A 21,674-nucleotide genomic window follows, 5' to 3' on the forward strand; every position below is an offset into this window, starting at 1 on the left:
CCCACACATTGACTCTGTACTGTCAATTCAAAGTGAAATCTACAAAGATTTGAACCTTGTCATTGGATTTATGTTATTACTTTTTGCATATCCAATCAGTTTTCCACATTGTGTTCAGAAGGAAAAATATTGTTTTGTTGAAATTACGTGGAAACAACATTGATTCAACCAGTTTGTATACAGTGGGATAGGTTGGAGGTTTGGTGTCTTGAAAGAGACCTGAGCTCACATGTGTCTTGTGTGCACCGCAGCCCATTTGGAAGGTTTAAAGTGAATAGCGAAGAAGAAGAAGAGGACGCCCTCACCTTATCCTCCGCCATGTGGTTCTCTTGGGGAGTCCTTTTGAACTCCGGGATTGGAGAAGGTAAATATCCACTGGCCTAAGTCTATGTATGTGTCTGAAATGGTACCCTAATCCCTAGATAGCACCAAGTGGACTACTGTATATAGGAATAGGTTTTCACTTCAGATGCAGACTCCCTCATAGAATTACATACTGTATGGAATATTGTAATTTATTAATAGAAACATACAGTATATAGTAATTCAATAGGATCTTTGTAGACTACCTATTCAAGTGGACATTGAAATTGGCTGCTGTTAACTGAGTGACTATGTTTGTGTTTGTGATTGTGTTTGTAGGAGCACCCCGGAGCTTTTCAGCAAGGATCTTAGGTATGGTGTGGGCTGGATTTGCCATGATCATTGTGGCATCCTACACAGCCAATCTGGCAGCCTTCCTAGTGTTGGACCGGCCTGAGGAGCGCATCACCGGCATCAATGATCCCAGGGTGAGCACACACACACACACACTAACGGTGTTTTCACACTTGGTCCTTTTCAGTCCATTTTTTTTAACTCGGTAATGAACGCAGTAATTTTTGGTGCAGTGTGACCTCAAAAGAGTCCCCGAATCGAACCGAACTGAAACCATCTCGAGAGGTGGTCTGGGTTCGGTTCACTTGAATTCCGCGGTGCATTTGCCTTTTTTAGGGCAATGTGAACACAAATCTCCCCAGGTTCACTTGTCATTATTCCTGCACCATACACTAGACTACTGCCACACCATTTCCCCTGCCATAACCCTTCACATTGGTGCCAAAATAAGAGATAATATGTGTAGGTTCGTGGAAAAAACGTGTGCTGTTTTTGGATATTGATTAAGGATAATCAAGGATTCACAGAAATTCCAATATGTGTGTTTTTACTTCAAGATTATTTGTTTGCAAAATGTGATCTATAGGCTAAGAGAGCCTATAAGCCATTTATTCGATTGTGGGGTTTGAATTGTGTGTGAAGACAATAACATATTTGGTGAGAATCACAACATAGGGTACAAAATATTTTAGCTCTTAAAGGGGCAGTAGCCTAAATTGGGTATACAATTTTTCATCAAGGATCTCTCTGTACTTTGCTCCGTTCATCTTTTCCTCAATCCTGACTAGTCTCCCAATCCCTGCTGCTGAAAAACATCCCCACAGCATGATTCTGACACCACCATGTATCACTGTAGGGATAGGGCTAGGTTTCTTCCCGATGTGACGCTTGGCTTTTAGGCCAAAGAGTTCAATCTTGGTTTCATCAGACCAGAGAATCTTGTTTTTGATGGTCTGAGAGTCTTTAGGTGCCTTTTGGAAACTCCTAGTGGGCTGTCATGTGCCTTTTACTGAGGAGTGGCTTCCGTCTGTCCACTCTACCATAAAGGCCTGATTGTTGGAGTACTGCAGAGATGGATGTCCTTCTGGAAGGTTCTCCCATCTCCACAGAGGAACTCTGGAGCTCTGTCAGAGTTACCATTGGGTTCTTGGTCACCTCCCTGACAAAGGCCCTTCTCCCCCAATTGCTCAGTTTGGCCGAGTGGCCAGGTCTAGAAAGAGTCTTGGTGGTTCCAAACTTCTTCCATTTAAGAATGATGGAGGCCACTGTGTTCTTGGGGACCTTCAATGCTGCAGAAATATTTTGGTACCTTTCTGCACCTCGACACAATCCTGTCTCAGAGCTCTACGGACAATTCCTTCGACTTCCTGGCTTGGTTTTTGTCAACTGTTTGGACCTTATACAGACACGTGTGTGCCAAATCATGTCCAATCAATTGAATTTACCAGAGGTGGACTCCAATCAAGTTGTAGAAAAAAGGATGATCAATGGAAACAGGATGCACCTGAGCTCAATTTCGAGTCTCATAGCAAAGGGTCGGAAAATACCTATGTAAATCAGGTATTTCTGTTTAAAAATAATAATAAATTAGCAAAAATAAATCAAAATCTGTTTTCGCTTTGTCATTATGGGGTATTGTGTGTAGATTGTGGAGGATTTAAAAAAAAATTGTTTTAGAATAAGGCTGTAATGTAACAACATTTTGAAAAAGTCAAGGGGTCTGAATGCTTTCCAAAGGCACTGTAGACCCCGATTAGCTCTTCCTTGGGTCCAGCAACATTAAGGCAGTTATATACAATTAAAAACAGATTTCACAACACATTAAGTGTGTGCCCTCAGGCCACTGCTCTACTACCACATATGTACAACACAAAATCCATGTGTACGTGTGTGTATAGTGCGTATTTTATCATGTGTGTCGTCACAGTCCCTGCCGTTTCTTAAGGTGTATTTTTATCCATTTTTAAATCTGATTTTACTGCTTGCATTAGTTATTTGAAGTGGAATAGAGTTCCATGTACTCATGGCTCTATTTAGTACTGTGCGCCTCTCATAGTCTGTTCTGAACTTGGGGACTGTGAAGAGACCTCTGGTGGCATGTCTTGTGGGGTATGCGTGGGTGTCTGAGCTGTGTGCTAGTAGTTCAAACAGACAGCTCTGTGCATTCAACATGTCAATACTTCTTACAAATACATGTAGTGATAAAGTCAATCTGTCCTCTACTTTAGGAGATTTTGACATGCATATTATTAATGTTAGCACTCCACATACATAAAAAATGTATGAAATGTATGCATTCACTACTGTAAGTCTCTCTGGATAAGAGCGTCTGCTGAATGACAAAAAAAAAAAAAAAAAGTAAAAATATACATTTAAGGGCCAGCCGAGCTGCCCTGTTCTGGGCCAATTGCAATTTTCCTAAGTCCCTCTTTGTTGCACCTGACCACACGACTGGGCAGTAGTCCAGGTGCGACAAAACTAGGGCCTGTAGGACCTGCCTTGTTGATAGCATTTCTTATGAAGGAAGAACAGCGCTTTATTATGGACAGACCTCTCCCCATCTTAGCTACTTTTGCATCAATATGTATGCATTGTTCAGATATAATTACAACATACACTGAGTATACAAAACATTAAGAACCAGGCGCACCGGTTTGTGTCAAGAACGCAAACCCTGCTGTATTTTTCACACTCAACAGTTTCCTGTGTGCATGGTCCACCACCCAAAGGACATCCAGCCAACTTGACATAATTATGGGACGCATTGGAGTCAACATGAGCCAGCATCCCTAGGAAGGAGTTCCTAATGTTTGGTGTATTCAGTATAAGTGTCCCGTAATCAAATTAAATAAATGAAAGTACCATAATGTTTAGCAGGCATTAGTTTGCATCAAGCCTGTTTTGAGCATTTGTTCTTGATTGGTGTCATTGCATGCCACATCTTTGGCCTGAGGGATGGTGGTCAGCTCATGAGGATGGCAATCATACATCTTCGTATTTTAATCATTCATTTTACAGTATTGTATTGTACTCAGGGCCGTGCACAGACCTTTCAAAAATACCAAAATACCAAAACAAAAGGTTACTTTAGAGACTGGAAGGGAAAAGGGGCATGTGCACAGGTAAAGCCCTATCTGAGCTCTGCTTAGTTTTTTTGAACAGGCTGTACACACTTGATCAGTCTCTCATTCACAATTTAACAAGCACTTGATAATGCCTCGAATTTCCCGGTAAATATACTGCTCAAAAAAATAAAGGGAACACTTAAACAACACATCCTAGATCTGAATGAAATAAATAATCTTATTAAATACTTTTTTCTTTACATAGTTGAATGTGCTGACAACAAAATCACACAAAAATAATCAATGGAAGTCCAATTTATCAACCCATGGAGGTCTGGATTTGGAGTCACACTCAAAATTAAAGTGGAAAACCACACTACAGGCTGATCCAACTTTGATGTAATGTCCTTAAAACAAGTCAAAATGAGGCTCAGTAGTGTGTGTGGCCTCCACGTGCCTGAATGACCTCCCTACAATGCCTAGGCATGCTCCTGATGAGGTGGCGGATGGTCTCCTGAGGGATCTCCTCCCAGACCTGGACTAAAGCATCCGACAACTCCTGGACAGTCTGTGGTGCAACGTGGCGTTGGTGGATGGAGCGAGACATGATGTCCCAGATGTGCTCAATTGGATTCAGGTCTGGGGAACGGGCGGGCCAGTCCATAGCATCAATGCCTTCCTCTTGCAGGAACTACTGACACACTCCAGCCACATGAGGTCTAGCATTGTCTTGCATTAGGAGGAACCCAGGGCCAACCGCACCAGCATATGGTCTCACAAGGGGTCTGAAGATCTCATCTCGGTACCTAATGGCAGTCAGGCTACCTCTGGCGAGCACATGGAGGGCTGTGCGGCCCCCCAAAGAAATGCCACCCCACACCATGACTGACCCACTGCCAAACTGGTCATGCTGGAGAATGTGGCAGGCAGCAGAACGTTCTCCACGGCGTCTTCAGACTCTGTCACGTCTGTCACATGCTCAGTGTGAACCTGCTTTCATCTGTGAAGAGCACAGGGTGCCAGTGGCGAATTTTCCAATCTTGGTGTTCTCTGGCAAATGCCAAACGTCCTGCACGGTGTTGGGCTGTAAGCACAACCCCCACCTGTGGACATCGGGCTCTCATACCACCCTCATGGAGTCTGTTTCTGACCGTTTGAGCAGACACATGCACATTTGTGGCCTGCTGGAGGTCATTTTGCAGGGCTCTGGCAGTGCTTCTCCTGCTCCTCCTTGCACAAAGGCGGAGGTAGCGGTCCTGCGGCTGGGTTGTTGCCCTCCTACGGCCTCTTCCACGTCTCCTGATGTACTGGCCTGTCTCCTGGTAGCGCCTCCATGCTCTGGACACTACGCTGACAGACACAGCAAACCTTCTTGCCACAGCTCGCATTGATGTGCCATCCTGGATGAGCTGCACTACCTGAGCCACTTGTGTGGGTTGTAGACTCCGTCTCATGCTACCACTAGAGTGAAAGCACCGCCAGCATTCAAAAGTGACCAAAACATCAGCCAGGAAGCATAGGAACTGAGAAGTGGTCTGTGGTTACCACCTGCAGAACCACTCCTTTATTGGGGGTGTCTTGCTAATTGCCTATAATTTCCACCTGTTGTCTATTCCATTTGCACAACAGCATGTTAAATGTATTGTCAATCAGTGTTGCTTCTTAAGTGGACAGTTTGATTTCACAAAAGTGTGATTGACTTGGAGTTACATTGTGTTGTTTAAGTGTTCCCTTAATTTTTTTGAGCAGTGTATATAATTCACATTTGATAGGCGAATATTGTCACCCATTAGACTATTCTTGATTTAATCTTGTCTTTACATATACTAAATAATATACAGTATTTAATATACACCTACTCATTCCAGGAGTTTTCAAAGGTTTTTCTTTATTTGACTATTTTCTACATTGTAGAATTATAGTGAATACATCAAAACTATGAATTACACATATGGAATCATATAATGACCAAAAAAGTGTTAAACCAATCAAAATATATTTTATATTTGAGATTCTTCAAAGTAGCCACCCTAGCCTTGATAACAGCTTTGCACACTCTTGGCATTCTCTCAACCAGCTTCATGAGGTAGTCACCTGGAATGCATTTCAATTAACAGGTGTGCCTTGTTAAAAGTTAATTTGTGGAATGTCTTTCCTTAATGCGTTTGAGCCAATCAGTTGTGTTGTGAAAAGGTAGGGGTGGTATACAGAAGATTAGCCCTATTTGGTAAAAGACCAAGTCCATTTTATGTCAAGAACAAGCAAAGAGAAACAACAGTCCATCATTATTTTAAGACATGACGGTCAGTCAATCCGGAAAATGTCAAGAACTTTGAAAGTCTCTTCATGTGCAGTCGCAAAAAGTGCTATGATGAAACTGGCTCTCATGAGGATCGCCACAGGAAAGGAAGACCCAGAGTATTTGCTTAAATCACTGGACAAAACAGGTGGATATTAGAGACAGGCTTCTATTTCCTTAATGCATACAGGTTTTGCTCATTCGCATATTTAATTGTTGAATTCCAGCATTCACTTCCAGCATTTTTCAAAATGTCTTCCTTTCCTGCACTAATGTGTAGTTTACACACTGTATCACATTTATTTTGTCTTAGTATGCCTTCATTTCAAATAAAAAACTTCCTTGGCATAATCATTATTCTCCTCCTTGACTGTTAATCTTCAGAAGTTTTTACTTTCACCATTAGGGGGGCGATCGGACAATTTATTGGGGTCTATACTCCCGAAGTTGTTGACTGTTTTTGTGCTTGCCAGTTAGCTAGCAGTTGTCAGCTGTTAGCAGCCAATGGCTAGCAGTTTCTTTCTGCCGATAAAAACGGATGATTGTCAAAAAAAATGTAGTCATTACTGAATTATTTACTCTAACAAATCAAACATTAAACCTTGTAAACAAGTCATGGTAATTCATGTTAACCTTGTAAACAATTCATTTAGACTGGTGTTTATTTGAAACAGGTTTATTTGCTGAACCCATGTGTACCTCCTGTTCTCTTTTATGCACTCCTTGACCCAGAATGCACCACGCAGCCTATTAAAAATGAACAGTTAGCATTCCCATTGGAGTTAAGACTAATGCTAACAAGAGGGCGGTCTTTCGCTAAATCGTCTTTGTCTTTGTCTTCTCCTTCATTTTAGTCTTCTTGGTAATAGGAACTCTTAGAGAGGGCCCAAATAGACCTTGGAAATATTTTAAATCACCACGAGCATCATCAATGATTACAAAGACACACATATAAAAAAATACATGCACCTGATGCACCTAGGATCAATGAAAGATTGAGATTAATTTAAAGGACAGTCATGGAGGATGACTGACAGCCTGCTGTGCCTCTGTTTGTGTCTCTGTGTCTCAGCTGCGAAACCCATCAGACAAGTTCATCTACGCCACAGTGAAGCAGAGTTCGGTGGACATCTACTTCCGGCGCCAAGTGGAGTTGAGCACCATGTACCGCCACATGGAGAAGCACAACTACGAAAGCGCTGCTGAGGCCATCCAAGCTGTGCGCGACAAGTGAGCAAGAGCTGGGGCAGCTCCAGGGGATGGGGGTGGGGGGTTAATACTCTGAAAATTCCAATGGGGGAGGCCGTAATGCTGAATGTACAGTATTTATGCTATCCCAGGTGAGCAATAGTGCGAGGAAGACAATAATGACATGATGTGGTTATCTAGTGGGCATTTTCATACACTCATTCATTCCCATTCCTCCTCTTCCCTGTTGTCCGTGTCCCCCCCCCCCTCAGCAAACTGCACGCGTTCATCTGGGACTCTGCCGTCCTGGAGTTTGAGGCATCACAGAAGTGTGACTTGGTGACAACGGGAGAGCTGTTCTTCCGCTCCGGCTTCGGCATTGGCATGCGGAAGGACAGCCCTTGGAAGCAAAACGTTTCCCTGTCCATTCTTAGGTGAATATTGGCCAGCAACAAGATACTATTGAAGCAACATGCCACCATACAATATTATAATAGGGGTGGTTTCCTGGACACAGATTAAGCCTGGTCCTAGACTAAAAAGCATGGTCAATGGTGAGTCTCCATTGAAATACTGTAGCTTTTTAGTCCAGGACTAAGCCTGATGTGTGTCCAGGAAACCAGCCCATAGTATACTCTATGCATTGTATCAGTATTTACTGTTTGAGACCTAACCTAAAGTATGATCTGGCTCTTCTCCCATAACAGCTCTCATGAGAATGGGTTCATGGAGGAACTAGATAAAACCTGGGTGAGATACCAGGAGTGTGACTCCAGGAGTAATGCCCCAGCCACCCTCACTTTTGAGAACATGGCAGGTATGTACAGTTCTCCAATTTAGTCCACAATGATACAGAAATTAGAGGAAATGCAAATAGTAAACTGGTGTGTAAGGAAGTAGCCCCCCTTTTCTGAGCCAGAACATTAGTCTATAGCAGGTGTGTAGGTATTCAAATTGGTGTGAAGGTATTCCTTTATCTGCAGAAGTTTGACAGATTATTGTCATTAGGTTCATTGTGTTCAAAATGGTCCTCCATGGAGGATGCAGGGGCCCCTGGAGACTTGGGTTAATAGTATGGCCTTTGCACCGCAGGCAGTAAAATAACAGGTTGGCATGTCCAAATTGCCTCCTAACAGGTGTGTTCATGTTGGTTGCTGGGGGTATCGTTGCTGGAATCTTCCTCATCTTTATTGAGATTGCGTATAAGCGCCACAAAGATGCCCGCAGGAAGCAGATGCAGCTGGCCTTCGCTGCGGTCAACGTGTGGAGGAAGAACCTACAGGTATGATCTGCCCGTCTTCACACATAGGCCCCAACAGGGCAGCACATCAGACAACATCCTGTAGAGAGGGTCTCAAACTCGCAACTCGCAAGCCACATCTGGATCTAATGCGGCCAGTGGGAATCTTAGTAAATCCGGTCAGCGGTTGTAAATTAAAAAAAAAAAAAAAATTCACTGGGGATAGACTTATAGTCTGTTGTTGAAATCTAATTAAATTCTTTGCCTTCGCCAATTCAATAATTATTCTACCCTTTTTCCATTTATTTTGAGATTGTCGCAGGTAACCACCATTGGAGAGTGATTCATGTGGACAGGATTAGAAAAGTTACATTATAACCTTCCACAGAGCTAGTTGGGTGTACTACAGTATTATAGAAATTGAGCTGCATGCTACTTCTCTAAATTTGGAAATTACTTATAATGAGAGATCCATGTTTTTTTGCACACCAAATCCTTCCCAAAACATTAATGTAACAAACAGCTGCGAGGATATTTGCAGCTCCACATGCATACATACAGCACACTCCCCTGCGCCTGTGAATGGACTGATTTCATTATCCTCGTCTTCTGCTGCTGTGTGTCTGAGCGCACAAGGACGCGGCCGGTCCCCTGCCTGGAGGGGACGATGACCCCCTTTCCCCATCCCCCACCCCTCTCTGTGAAGGGCAGAGTGGGGGAGTGCAGTGGGGGGGTGCACCGGGGGAGTGCATCCCGGGTGAGTGCAGTGGGGCACCAGGAAGCTCTGATGTTGCTGTACAGTCAGCCAGATGCACACTGGGCCCGGCTCTCTCACTAAAGGGCTAGGCTACTGAATAGCACAACGGGTGGCAGCCAAGCATCTCCTGGTCAATGGTCTCTCTTGACGCACATCATGTCCATGTACTGTTTGTAAAGGGGGATCGGAAAGTAACAGGGCTTTGGCCTTTTGTGTCTTGAAAGGCTAAGGCTAGCTTTGGTTGACACACCATGTAATCCATACTGTACAAGCCAGTGCTTGAAGTGGATCTGAAATAGGTGCCAGTGCTCATGATATTTGTTTAAGCCGATATTCAAGGTGCCGGTACTATGTACTGGTGATCACCGACCCAACTCAAGCCAAACAATACAAGCCATATAAGACTCTGTAGTAGCATGCTATGCTCCCAGCCACTGATTAAACCCTCCAACAGTTTAGAGAAACCTTTCTTTTTCTAAACATGGTCTAATTGGTTGTAAAATGTCAAGGTTGAACTTGAGCTATATATTTCTTAATTACGTTGACGATTGTGTCAAGTGGGACCAGCTAATGTGAATCTCATTTCATGAAAATGTTCTCTGGTCCAAAGCGTTAGTGTGCGTTCCTCTAGTAGTTGCAGACCAGAAGCAACTTGTTGTCATTTCGCAGCTAGTGGCTGCTTAGCTTTGTAGGTCCTTTAACTTTCTGTCATCTGTGAGTACTATATTCGGGGTACACTACCAGTCAAAAGCAGAGGCACCAACATTAGATGCTTGTGTATAACTTCTCACCAAAAGATACTTGATTTTCAGTGTTGACAGATTGTTTAGACTGATGCAAGCTGTTTGGGGAAGATTTAAAAAATTTCATTTGAAGTATTTTCTATCTCAATGGACAACAATGAGGTGAATTGTGCTGCAAGTCTTCGCCTGCTTGTGCCAGAGGCCATAACATTGGGTTGGGCACTCCCACACACTACCAGCCATAGGGCCATTACTATAGGGCTCCCAATTACAATAGCACAGTTATCAGGTTTCAGGTAAGACCTGTGCAGACTGTGTAGAAGTAACAATGTTTATTGTAACAACAGGGGCAGGCAAACAATAGGTCAAGGAAGGCAGGGGTCGATAATCCAGAGTAGGGGCAAAGGTGCAGGACGGCAGGCAGGCTCAGGGGCAGGCAGAGTGGTCAGGCAGACGGGCTCGGAGTCAGGACAGGCAGGGGTCAAACCAGGAGGGCGAGAAAAGAGAGACTGGAAAAAGCAGGAGCTGAGACACAAAACGCTGGTAGGCTTGAATAAACAAGACGAACAGGCACAGACAGACAGAAAACACAGGTATAAATACCCAGGGGATAAGTGGGGAAGATGGGCGACACCTGGAGGGGGGTGGATACAAACACAAGGACAAGTGAAACAGATCAGGCTGTGACAACAGTAAAAGCATTCCCTTGTTCAGTTCAACGGAGAGAGCACTTACTGTTCTTTGAAGCTTTGACAAATTGTCTTGTTCTTTCCGACTACTGAGCCGTGAGGTAAACAAGTCTAAATAAATCTCCTTTAGATGTTGTATTCGGTATTGTTTTCTATGGAAGGTGAAAAACACAAGCAAGGCCGGCTAATATTTGTGCTGGGACATATCCACTCGGACACCGTGTATTGTTGTAAGGTCAAATTAATACCGTACAAATTCTCATTATGTTAAAAGATGGATGCCCTTCTTTTGACTGGATGATGTATTATTGATTTATGTGTGATTTATACTCTAAGTCATATGTATGAAGGGTGTACATGTCCATATTTAAACAACAATAATGGCAGACGGACAACGAGCACCAGTGAAAAACGTGCCCTAATTTCAGGTGCACTACATATAGTGTATGCTTCTCGACCAACTATATTTCTCCCCATATTTGAAATGCATGACTCGTCGTCTGTCCTCGGGCTGTATTAGCATTTCAAACGATTCCAGACAGCCCTCTGATCAAGGCGGTGTTGTTGAGCAACCTCATTCAATGGTGAACGGTATGAGAAGGTTGAAATGAAAAGGAGATGAACACAATTGTGGAGATTGTAAAGGGGAATTCTGCAATGATTTCATTGTTGTTGTTAATATCCTGGATGTAATAATCTCTTGAATATACTGATATACTGTGTTTCAAAGGGTAAAACATGAAAAGAATGTTCCAAATGATTTAGACATCTAAAACAAATTACAAAGCAATATACAGTATTTAGTTATTTATTATCAGACTTCCTTATCTGTTATGTGGAATTGACCTGGTCCATGCTTTTTGAGGAGTCAAGGACTATTAGGGTATTATAGCCACCAAGAAGACACAAGTTCATGTGGGACAGTGCTGGCCTATAGGTTCGACATCATATCACTCATTCTACTTACTGTATCCCTTTTGGTTTTCCTGCACTGCATGTTTTCTGGTTGAAGTCACACCCACTACCAAAATCTACTTCCCCTGCTCCTTTTAGTCTTCATCGCTATTTTTGTCGTGGGAGAAATGCCATTATACTAGTGTTGGTATAACGCAAAGGGACCTTGTTGAATTTCACATGGTTTATTGATATTTTTTCCATGATCTTACTGATCATTGTATCACCAGCCCCCCCAAAATTGTTTTTGCTATGCCTTATTGTTGTCTTTATTCGTTTTAGCTCATTTTCTATGCTCACGCTTTTGCTTTATGTCTTGAAGTAAAATAACCATGGATGGTTCTTATTTTACTGTACCATGCCATTCGAGGCAGTCCTCAAAAAGTAGCCAGGAGAAATATACCCAGATCTTAATAGTAACCCGCCTCCAATTATAGGATACTTTATATGTCCACATGGCATTGGGTGTAGACAGAAAGTGGACATGAGATACGGGACCATATTAAAGCTGGTAATTGAAATAGAGACTAGTATAACTACTCTGCAAGTTACTCTGCAGGTTTGGTGTACAGTAATGTAGTAATGTGTGTGTGTGTGTGTGTGTGTGTGTGTGTGTGTGTGTGTGTGTGGTGTGTGTGTGTGTGTGTGTGTGTGTGTGTGTGTGTGTGTGTGTGTGTGTGTGTGTGTGTGTGTCTGTGTGTGTGTGGTGGAGGGGGCACTGAGACCAAACACACTCCTTCATCAGGGAATACCAATAATGTTTCTACATATATATTTATTTTAGGATAGGAAAAGTGATAGAGCAGAGCCTGACTCCAAACAGAAAACCTCTTTTAGGTCCATCAGTACCAACCTGGCCTCCAACATCAAGAGACGTAGGTCCTCCAAAGACACGGTAAGGAGTTGAAGGAAATTACACCCTCCCTTGTAATTCTCTCTCTTCCTCTCTTCCTTTACCTCATCCTTTTTTCTCTCTCGTCTGTCATCTCTTCTCGCAAAACGTTTCATTCCAGGCTCTTGTCAGTCACCCTCACACATGGAGTTACAGTCATGGCCACGTGTCTGTCAGTCAGTCATCGATAAACCATCCAGACATTTGTCCAAAACCAAAGAAGGAAACCGATATGAGCAGGGGTAGGCAGTCTAAAGCTAAGGGCTTTTGTTTACTTTGATAAAAAAAAACATTTGTGTTTTTAATGACAACTATGCAAAGGGATACAAGAGCTGGTACTTATGCTGGTCTTTCTCCTGTGTCTATACCAGACACAATTTTGGTTTGTGCTCTCCTTTTTAGTTGTGTATGTGTGTTTGTCTATTTCACTGATTGGTCTGTGCTGCACCTTCCTTTGTGTGTGTCACATTTTGTGTGGTTGTTGTCATATTCTTTCATTAAAAAAAGAAAGGCCAAGAAAAAGCTAAATGCACTGGGTAACAGACTTTATATTCTCTTTTCTTTCCACAGACTTTCCATTTTTAGGAATCTCCTGTCGAGTGTGTTTGACCAAACAATATTTACTTGTAGTGTTTCAATCAACAAATGCTGCTGGGAATGAAAGGAGATATAATATAATACAGTAGCTTGCGAAAATATTCACTCCCCTTGGCATTTTTCCTATTTTGTTGCCTTACAACCTTGAAATAAAATTGATTTTTGGGGGGTTTGTATCATTTGATTTACACAACATGCCTACCACTTTGAAGATGCAAAACATTTTTTATTGTGAAAGACAAGAAATAAGACAAAAAAACGGAAAACTTAAGGGTGCATAACTTTTCACCCCCCCCAAAGTCAATACTTTGTAGAGCCACCTTTTGCAGCAATTACAGCTGCAAGTCTCTTGAGGTATGTCTCTATAAGCTTGGCACAACAAGCCACTGGGATTTTTGTACATTCTTCAAAGCAAAACTGCTCCAGCTCCTTCAAGTTGGAAGGGTTGCACCTTTGCACAGCAATCTTTAAGTCATACCACAGATTCTTAATTGGATTGAGGTCTGGGCTTTGAATAGGCCATTCCAAGACATTTAAATGGTTCCCCTTAAACCACTCGAATGTTGCTTTAGCAGTATGCTTAGGGTCATTGTCCTGCTGGAAGGTGAACCTCCGTCCCAGTCTCAAATCTCTGGAAGACTGAAACAGGTTTCCCTCAAGAATTTCCCTGTATTTATCATTCCTTCAATTCTGACCTGTTTCCCAGTCCCTGCCGATGAAAAACATCCCAACAGTATGATGCTGCCACTACCATGCTTCACTGTGGGGAGGGTGTTCTTGGGGTGATGGGAGGTGTTGGGTTTGCTCCAGACATAGCGTTTTCCTTGATGGCCAAAAAGCTAAATTCTAGTCTCATCTGACCAGAGTACCTTCTTCCATATGTTTGGGGAGTCTCCCACATGCCTTTTGGCGAACACCAAACGTGTTTGCTTATTTTTTCTTTAAGCAATGGCTTTTTTCTGGCCACTCTTCCGTAAAGCCCAGCTCTGTGGAGTGTATGGCTTAAAGTGGTCCTGTGGACAGATACTCCAATCTCCGCTGTGGAGCTTTGCAGCTCCTTCAGGGTTATCTTTGGTCTTTTTGTTGCCTCTCTGATTAATGCCCTCCCTGCCTGGTCTGTGAGTTTTGGTGGGCAGCCCTCTCATGGCAGGTTTGTTGGGGTGCCCTATTCTTTCCATTTTTTAATAATGGATTATTGGTGCTTCGTGGGATGTTCAAAGTTTCAGATATTATTTTATAACCCAACCCTGATCTGTACTTCTCCACAACTTTGTCCCTGACCTGTTTGGAGAGCTCCTTGGTCTTCATGGTGCCGCTTGCTTGGTGGTGCCCCTAGCTTAGCGGTGTTGCAGACTCTGGGGCCTTTCAGAACAGGTGTATATATACTGAGATCATGTGACAGATCATGTGACATTTAGATTGTACACAGGTGGACTTTATTTAATCAATTATGTGACTTCTGAAGGTAATTGGTTGCACCAGATCTTATTAAGGGGCTTCATAGCAAAGGGGGTGAATACATATGCACGCACCACTTTTCAATTTCTGAAACAAGTAATATTTTTTAATTTCACTTCACCAATTTGGACTATTTTTGTGTATGTCCATTACATAAAATCCAAATAAAAATCAATTTAAATTACAGGTTGTAATGCAACAAGATAGGAAAAACGCCAAGGGGGATGAATACTTTTGCAAGGCACTGTATATGCATGCCATTTATGTCATTGTGGTTTGCGTATTGTCCTGATGATAAATCTCAAACAAACGTTTTTATGTTGAATACTTGGTAATTTAATGACAATCATTTCTACACTAGATTATCCAGAGCTCAACACGGTCGTTCCAGGAGTCCTGGAACTGTATATGGATACATTAATACTGTATATATAGTTACTGTAGCAGGATTCATACTGAATGTAGTTTTATAATAGCCTGGTGTGCTGTAGCTAACTCTTTGTGATGCCATACATGTTTGGTGTGACAATGGATGAACTCAGAGAGGACTTACTTGGCTGAAGCACAAACAGACTGGAGCACCAGGCTACAAAGTCTAGACAGAGGACTGGAAGGTATTCCAGTCCGTTGAGCATTGGTATTGTCAGCTGAAGATTTTAGTCATTTCAAAAACTGTTTATTTTGTTTTACTTTTTGCCTCCAGGTTGTGCCATCCAAAGCAGTTTGTCAATCTTCCAGAGCCCTGTCTCTGTAGACAATCAATCCAATTTTATTTTTATATTAATTTTGTATTATTATATAGTGATAAAAATAGGTAGCCTGAACTACCCACAAAAAAAATCCTACACTTTTATTGGAATTTACCCATTTATTTTTGTTGTAACCATCCTATTATTTTATATCAGTGTTTATTTATAAATGGATTTCAACGGATTGTGAGTATCGGTATCCACACCATATGCCACACTGCTTCTTTCCACCTCCTTGGTTGTTGTGGAGTAGACCAGTGTTTCCCAACCATGGTCCTGGTGTACCCCCAACAGTACACATTGTTGTTGTAGCCCTGGACAAACGCACCTCATTCATCTTATTGAGGGCTTGATGATTAGTTGACAAGTTGAATCAGGTGTGCTTGTCCAGGGTTAAAATAAAAATGTGTACTGTTGGGGGTATACGAGGACCAGAGTTGGGAAACACTGGTGTAGACTGTTGTCATGCTGTTCGCCTGTCTGTTGGCAGGAGGTGCTGTGAGCTATGATTCGGAATGTGAAACTGTACCTAAAATTGTAACGGCATTGGAAACAGTGAGGTCACACATGTTCAGTAGTCAAATGATGTTGAACGTCACAGATAGAAATGCCATGAATAAAACTGATGTTTCCTTATTCTACATGTCAGAAAGGCATGTTTATTCTACATACAGTAGCATATCTCTATCTTAATGTTCCTTAACGTTGTACCCTTGGTACAATCTCATTTTCATGGAATATCATGTCAACTTTTTACATTTCCTTTATGGATTTCTTGGTCACAACAAGAATACTTGACACAATAAAACATTTATTTAAGGTGGTGGTAGTTTTGAATGATAAATAGCTTCATGCCTTTCATTCACTGCATTATAATCACTTTTATACAATGGTAATTGGTAATCCGTGGTGAAATGAACTATTTCTCAGCAGGACAAAAACATCCGTGCCTGGATATTATCATGTCAGTTTCCATGGTAACCGAGGATAGGCCATTTCATAGACCCTTTGTAACACTAAACTGAAAATTCATCCCAACACTGATGATAAATTGTGTTCTGTGCTGCAAAATGTCAGGGTATGAAATTTAGCATTCATTTAAAAATCCATATTACACTTGCAGGCAAAATATGCAAAATGGGCTGAGACAACACGTCTCTGTATAAATCAATACCATACATCGGGAAAAAATCCAGTTACTTGGCAACAACACTGCAGCTTAGTCTCACATCTGTGACCTTGCTTTGTTTATTGATCAGCATGCACAGTTCATAGGGTCCCTGCGGTGCTGAGCTTGATCTGTCCAAACAACCATTCCGAATCACAGGCAAACACTGCCTTGCGGGGGGAGGGGGGACTTGATGAAAAGTATGACATAATCACGTTACATAACATTTGTTGTGTTGTATGCACCGTGAATATATATGATGTGAGTACAGATGAAATAATTTGTTCTATTTTGTGTTCTTCCCATACTCTCTGCAGCCTTATCCCACGGACATCACAGGCCAGCTCAACTTGTCAGACCCCTCTGTCAGCACGGTGGTGTGAGAGATTGAGAGAGAGAAATGAGAGGACTGAAATGAGAGAGAGGATCCTGGTTTGGAGACAGAAGCTGGTCCATTGCTGCTACGCCACCTGAGCCATTGCCCATCCTGTCCTCTATCTACCCACATAGAACGTGTGTTCTGCTCATTCCCCACCAAACACGACAGGCAGGAACTGGATAACTGACATCCCACTGACAAACTGTGCCAATTCACAATGGAGCCAAACCACCTGTTTTTTCCCACACAGAGGCCTGACCCAGCACAATGATAGCTTTAGGTTTATTTTTATAATCTGCCTGCTAGAGTCATGTAGTTGTTTACTTTACGTGTGAAACAACAAGAAATATATACATTTTCTGATCATGTCATTCGCAATACATCGTCATGCACTGTGTTTCTGATTTCAATAAGCGATAGATTTAACAGATCATGTTTAAGAGTATTTTGTGATGTCAGTGTCTTACTACCTCCACTTATTTAGACAAACCTTAGACATGTAGGCTACTGTAGTTAGATGTATTTGACATTGTATTTTCATAAGGTTTTCCTGTGTTCCATTTATCGACAGGTTTTTGTTAGCTTTAGCTAATACGGTGTAGTGTGGGACAATAACAATGGACAAGTTGTCAATTTATAAATTAGCAGCATACAGCTATGTTAATATCTAAGTGTAAATCCGAGTTAAGCACACTTTGTCCATTGTAGCACTCATATCAGCTGCAATCCCTTTCTTTAGCTATAGATGTCTTTCTTAGCCCCTTTTATGTGTTAATTTACTTCATTCTCTCAGTGGTAGTACAGCATTGATTGCTTGGCAGACTATTCTCAGCATTCAACAATACTACAATGTTTCTGAGCCAAACGTCTTTGGCATGACATCGGTGAAGGAGTTGCCATCAACAGAAATAGACCGTAACCACTAGTGCTGTAGGCTATGTTGTTCATTCAAGAAAATTGCTCTCTACATTTGTTGGTTTGACAGTGTTACATGGTCATTAATGCAAATCAATTTATCAGTCAACATCAAGTCTCTCTATATAGCCTATATAGTGCCTTCAGAAAGTAGTCATACCCCTTATTCCAAATTTTGTCTTGTTACAGCCTGAATTCAACATTTATTTAAAAAAAATTCTCACCCATCTACACACGATACCCCATAATGACAAAGTGAAAACATGTTTTTAGACATTTTTGCAAATGTATTGTAAATGAAATACAAAAATATCTAATTGCCATAAGTATTCACACCCCTGAGTCAATACTTTGTTGAAGCACCTTTGGCAGCGATTACAGCTAGGAGTCTTTCTGGGTAAGTCTCTAAGAGCATTCCACACCTGGATTGTGCAACATTTGCACATTACTCTTTTCAAAATTCTTCAAGCCCTGTCAAATTGGTTGTTGATCATTGCTAAAACAACCATTTTCAGGTCTTGCCATATACTTTCAAGTAGATTTAAATCAAACTGTAACTCGGCCACTCAGGAACATTCACTGTCTTCTTGGTAAGCAGCTCCAGTGTAGATTTGGCCTTGTGTTTTGGGTTATTGTCCTGCTGAAAGGTGAATTAATCTCCCAGTGTCTGGTGGAAAGCAGACTTAACCAGGTTTCCCTCTAGGATTTTGCCTGTGTTTAGCTCCCTTCTGTTTATTTTTTTTATCCTGCAAAACTCCCCGGTCCTTAAGATTACAAGCATACTCATAACATGATGCAACCACCACGATGCTTGAAAATATGGAGAGTGGTACTCAGTAATGTGTTGTATAAGATTTGCCAAAAACATAACACTTAATTGCTTTGCCATATTTTTTGCAGTATTACTTTAGTGCCTTGTTGCAAACATGATGCATGTTTTGGAATATTCTAATTCTGTACAGGCTTCCTTCTTTTCACTCTGTCAATTAGGTTAGTAATTGTGGAGTAACTACAATGTTGTTAATTCATCCTCAGTTTTCTCCTATCATAGCCATTAAACTCTGTAACTGTTTTAAAGTCACCATTGGCCTCATGGGGAAATCCCTGAGTTGTTTCCTTCCTCTCTGGCAACTGAGTTTGGAAGGACGCCTGTACCTTTGTAGTGACTGGGTGTATTGATACACTACCCAAAGTGTAATTAATAACTTCACCATGCTCAAAGGGATATTCTATGTTTGCTTTTTTTAACCCATCTACCAATTGGTGCCCTTCTTTGTGGGGCATTAGAAAACCTCCCTGGTGTTTGTGGTTGAATCTGTGTTTGAAATTCACTGCTCGACTGAGGGACTTTACAGATAATTGTATGTGTGGGGTACAGAGATTAGGTAGTCATTCAAAAATCATCTTAAACACTATTATTGCACACAGTCCATGCAACTTATGTGACTTGTTAAGCACATTTTTGCTCCTGAACTTATTTAGGTTTGCTATAACAAAGGGGTTGAATATTTATTGACTCAAGAAATGTCAGTTTATAATTTGTTATTAATTTGTCAAATAAAATTAAAAACATAATTCCGCTTTGATATTATGGGGTATTGTGTAGTCCAGTGACACAACATCTCAATGTAATCAATTTTATATTCAGGTTGTAACACAAAAACGTGGAAAAAGTCAAGGGGTGTGAATACTTTCTGAAGACACTGTAGTCTCTCTATATAGTCTCTTTTATATCATGACATTATTGAGGAAATTGTGACGTGTACATGATTTCTGGATGTTTTGAGCCTAAACTGCACTGACAATGATGGTCTCTCTTTGGCTCAAAATATCCTGTAATGATATCTATGTTATCGTGGTGTGTATATTATGTATATGTGTATATAAATAAATAAATAAATAAATAAATAAATAAATAAATAAATAAATAATGAATTTATATATATATATAAATTCATGTTCTTTCAACCTTAGGGGCGTTCTGGTAATCGGCTAAGATGGCTGTTGTAGCTGTGTGGTTAACCCCATAAGTTAATGACTTATACTACTTTGTATTCCTAATATAATTATATATTTCACTATATCACTGTATTTTTGCTTTATATGTGAGATTAGATTAATAAAATCCCTCACTCTTACCCTTTCCTATTTCCCTTACTGCATTTACACCGACATTTAGTCTGTCAATAGCAAATTGATTAATTGCAAAAACTATATTTTGTCAAAAAGTTTGTTTCCTGCAAAAACCTGTCAGAGATCCTTCGGTCTAGCTAAAGTGTATCCTGGCATGTTCCTGACTCAAGATCTGAAACACTGTTTAGCACTTTTGTCTTAAAGATCCAATGCAGCTGTTTTTATCGCAATATCAAATAATTTCTGGGTAACAATTAAGTACATTACAGTACTGTGATTGTTTTCATTTAAAATGGTAAAAAAGAAACAAAAATTGCTTCTTAGAGCAATTTCTCAAGCAAGAATTTAGCTAGGACTGTCTGGGAGTGGTCTGAGTGGGGAGCGGAAAACTGGAACTCTCTTTCTTATTGGTCTATTAACTCATTTACCGCCTGGTGATGTCCCCAGGTAGGCCAAAACTTCATCCCACCAAAACAGGCTGAAATTTCAGTCTTTTCAAAAAGCGCTTACACTGAAAGGACATTATCTTAATTTTCACAATTTCACAGTATTATTCCAACCACATGGTGTGGATATATATATATATATATATATATATATATATATATATTATATATATATATATATATATAAAACAAAGAGAAAAATCCAATTTGTGACTGCACTGGGCCTTTAAACAATCAACATGAGGGCTTTGCTCATAATTGTGAGAAATTAAGAATGTGAAATATATACCTGTAACTGTTACTATACCTGTATTTTATGGGCCGAGAAGATGTTTTTGTGCAATAGGCTCGTTTTAAATGTTGATGGTTTTAGAGAGAGACATGAATTGATCTGTCTGGAATATTTGTTTTATTTTTGATTATGGTTTCAGTATTGACGGGCTCAATTTTGTATAGGTGTTCCATTTATCATTCAAGTGAAATAATGTGGGAAAATATATGAATTATTACTTATAACAATGTAGCCATCAACCAGAGATTGGAAGTTTAGCTATGGTTGTGTCAATGTTCTCATGGATACTGAAAATATACCTAAATGATTATGTAAGTATAATAATTATTAATGAAGTTTAAATTGAGGTAGAAATATTTCATCATCTAATTTCTCAAAACAGAGTGTTTATTCGGAATTGTAACTTGAATGAGTTGGGTTTATTTAGGCTGTGAAAATTTCTGTTCTGTTAGCCAAGAAAGTTCAGTAGTTGCAATGCTTTGTAAAAAACTACATATTGTAAAAAAGTTTGTTTCCTGCAAAAACCTGTCAGAGATCCTTCGGTCTAGCTAAAGTTTATCCTGGCATGATCCTGACTCAAGATCTGTGAGTAAAGACTGTGAGTAAAGTGTACAATTGTCATTCAGGTGACTCAAAACATATTCAACAACACAGTTCTGTATTATTTTAATGTAAAATTACAATTTTGCAGGGCATTAAGATATAGTAAGTTACTATAACTTGATTATCAATCACTACCAAATGTGCTTTGAATATCATTCCTATATTGTGTGAATAATGACTATACATTATAATATCTGTTTGTAATAGAAATCAGTTGTACTAATAAAATGCCTGATATATTAAATGCTATTTGGATACACGTTCATTTATTAAACTTTTGATGAGTAGCCTAAACAATAAAGGTAGCATATAGCCCACTAGATCTACATGTAGGCCTATGGAAGACATTTGCCAGGAAAGGAACTAGTTAACTAAGAACACACTGTTATTGAGTGGGTATTGATGCAATGCTAACATAGCCTTTCTATTTTATTATATTGATGCAATGAT

The 21,674-nt window shown here is 40.6% G+C and overlaps 1 protein-coding gene across 4 annotated transcripts in view; it reads left to right on the forward strand.

Annotated features, from left to right (window-relative positions):
• The window catches only part of grin1b (glutamate receptor, ionotropic, N-methyl D-aspartate 1b), a 68,761-nt gene extending 47,288 nt beyond the window's left edge, over window positions 1-21,473 (forward strand). For 2 of the 4 annotated variants that reach the window (XM_014174833.3, XM_014174834.3), the window contains 7 exons: window positions 252-364; window positions 643-791; window positions 7,094-7,251; window positions 7,482-7,643; window positions 7,917-8,026; window positions 8,346-8,491; window positions 16,774-21,473. In XM_014174833.3, coding sequence (XP_014030308.1) covers window positions 252-364; window positions 643-791; window positions 7,094-7,251; window positions 7,482-7,643; window positions 7,917-8,026; window positions 8,346-8,491; window positions 16,774-16,839 — 904 coding nt within the window. In that variant the 3' untranslated portion in view covers window positions 16,840-21,473. Of the gene's footprint in view, window positions 1-251; window positions 365-642; window positions 792-7,093; window positions 7,252-7,481; window positions 7,644-7,916; window positions 8,027-8,345; window positions 8,492-12,376; window positions 15,257-16,773 lie in introns of those variants that run through there. The other 2 variants (XM_014174830.3, XM_082969316.1) reach the window with 2 other exon arrangements.
• Window positions 21,474-21,674: the final 201 nt, after the last annotated feature.

Source organism: Salmo salar, chromosome 26 (genome assembly GCF_965601325.2).
Source record: "Salmo salar chromosome 26, fSalSal1, whole genome shotgun sequence".
Lineage (NCBI taxonomy): Eukaryota > Metazoa > Chordata > Actinopteri > Salmoniformes > Salmonidae > Salmo > Salmo salar.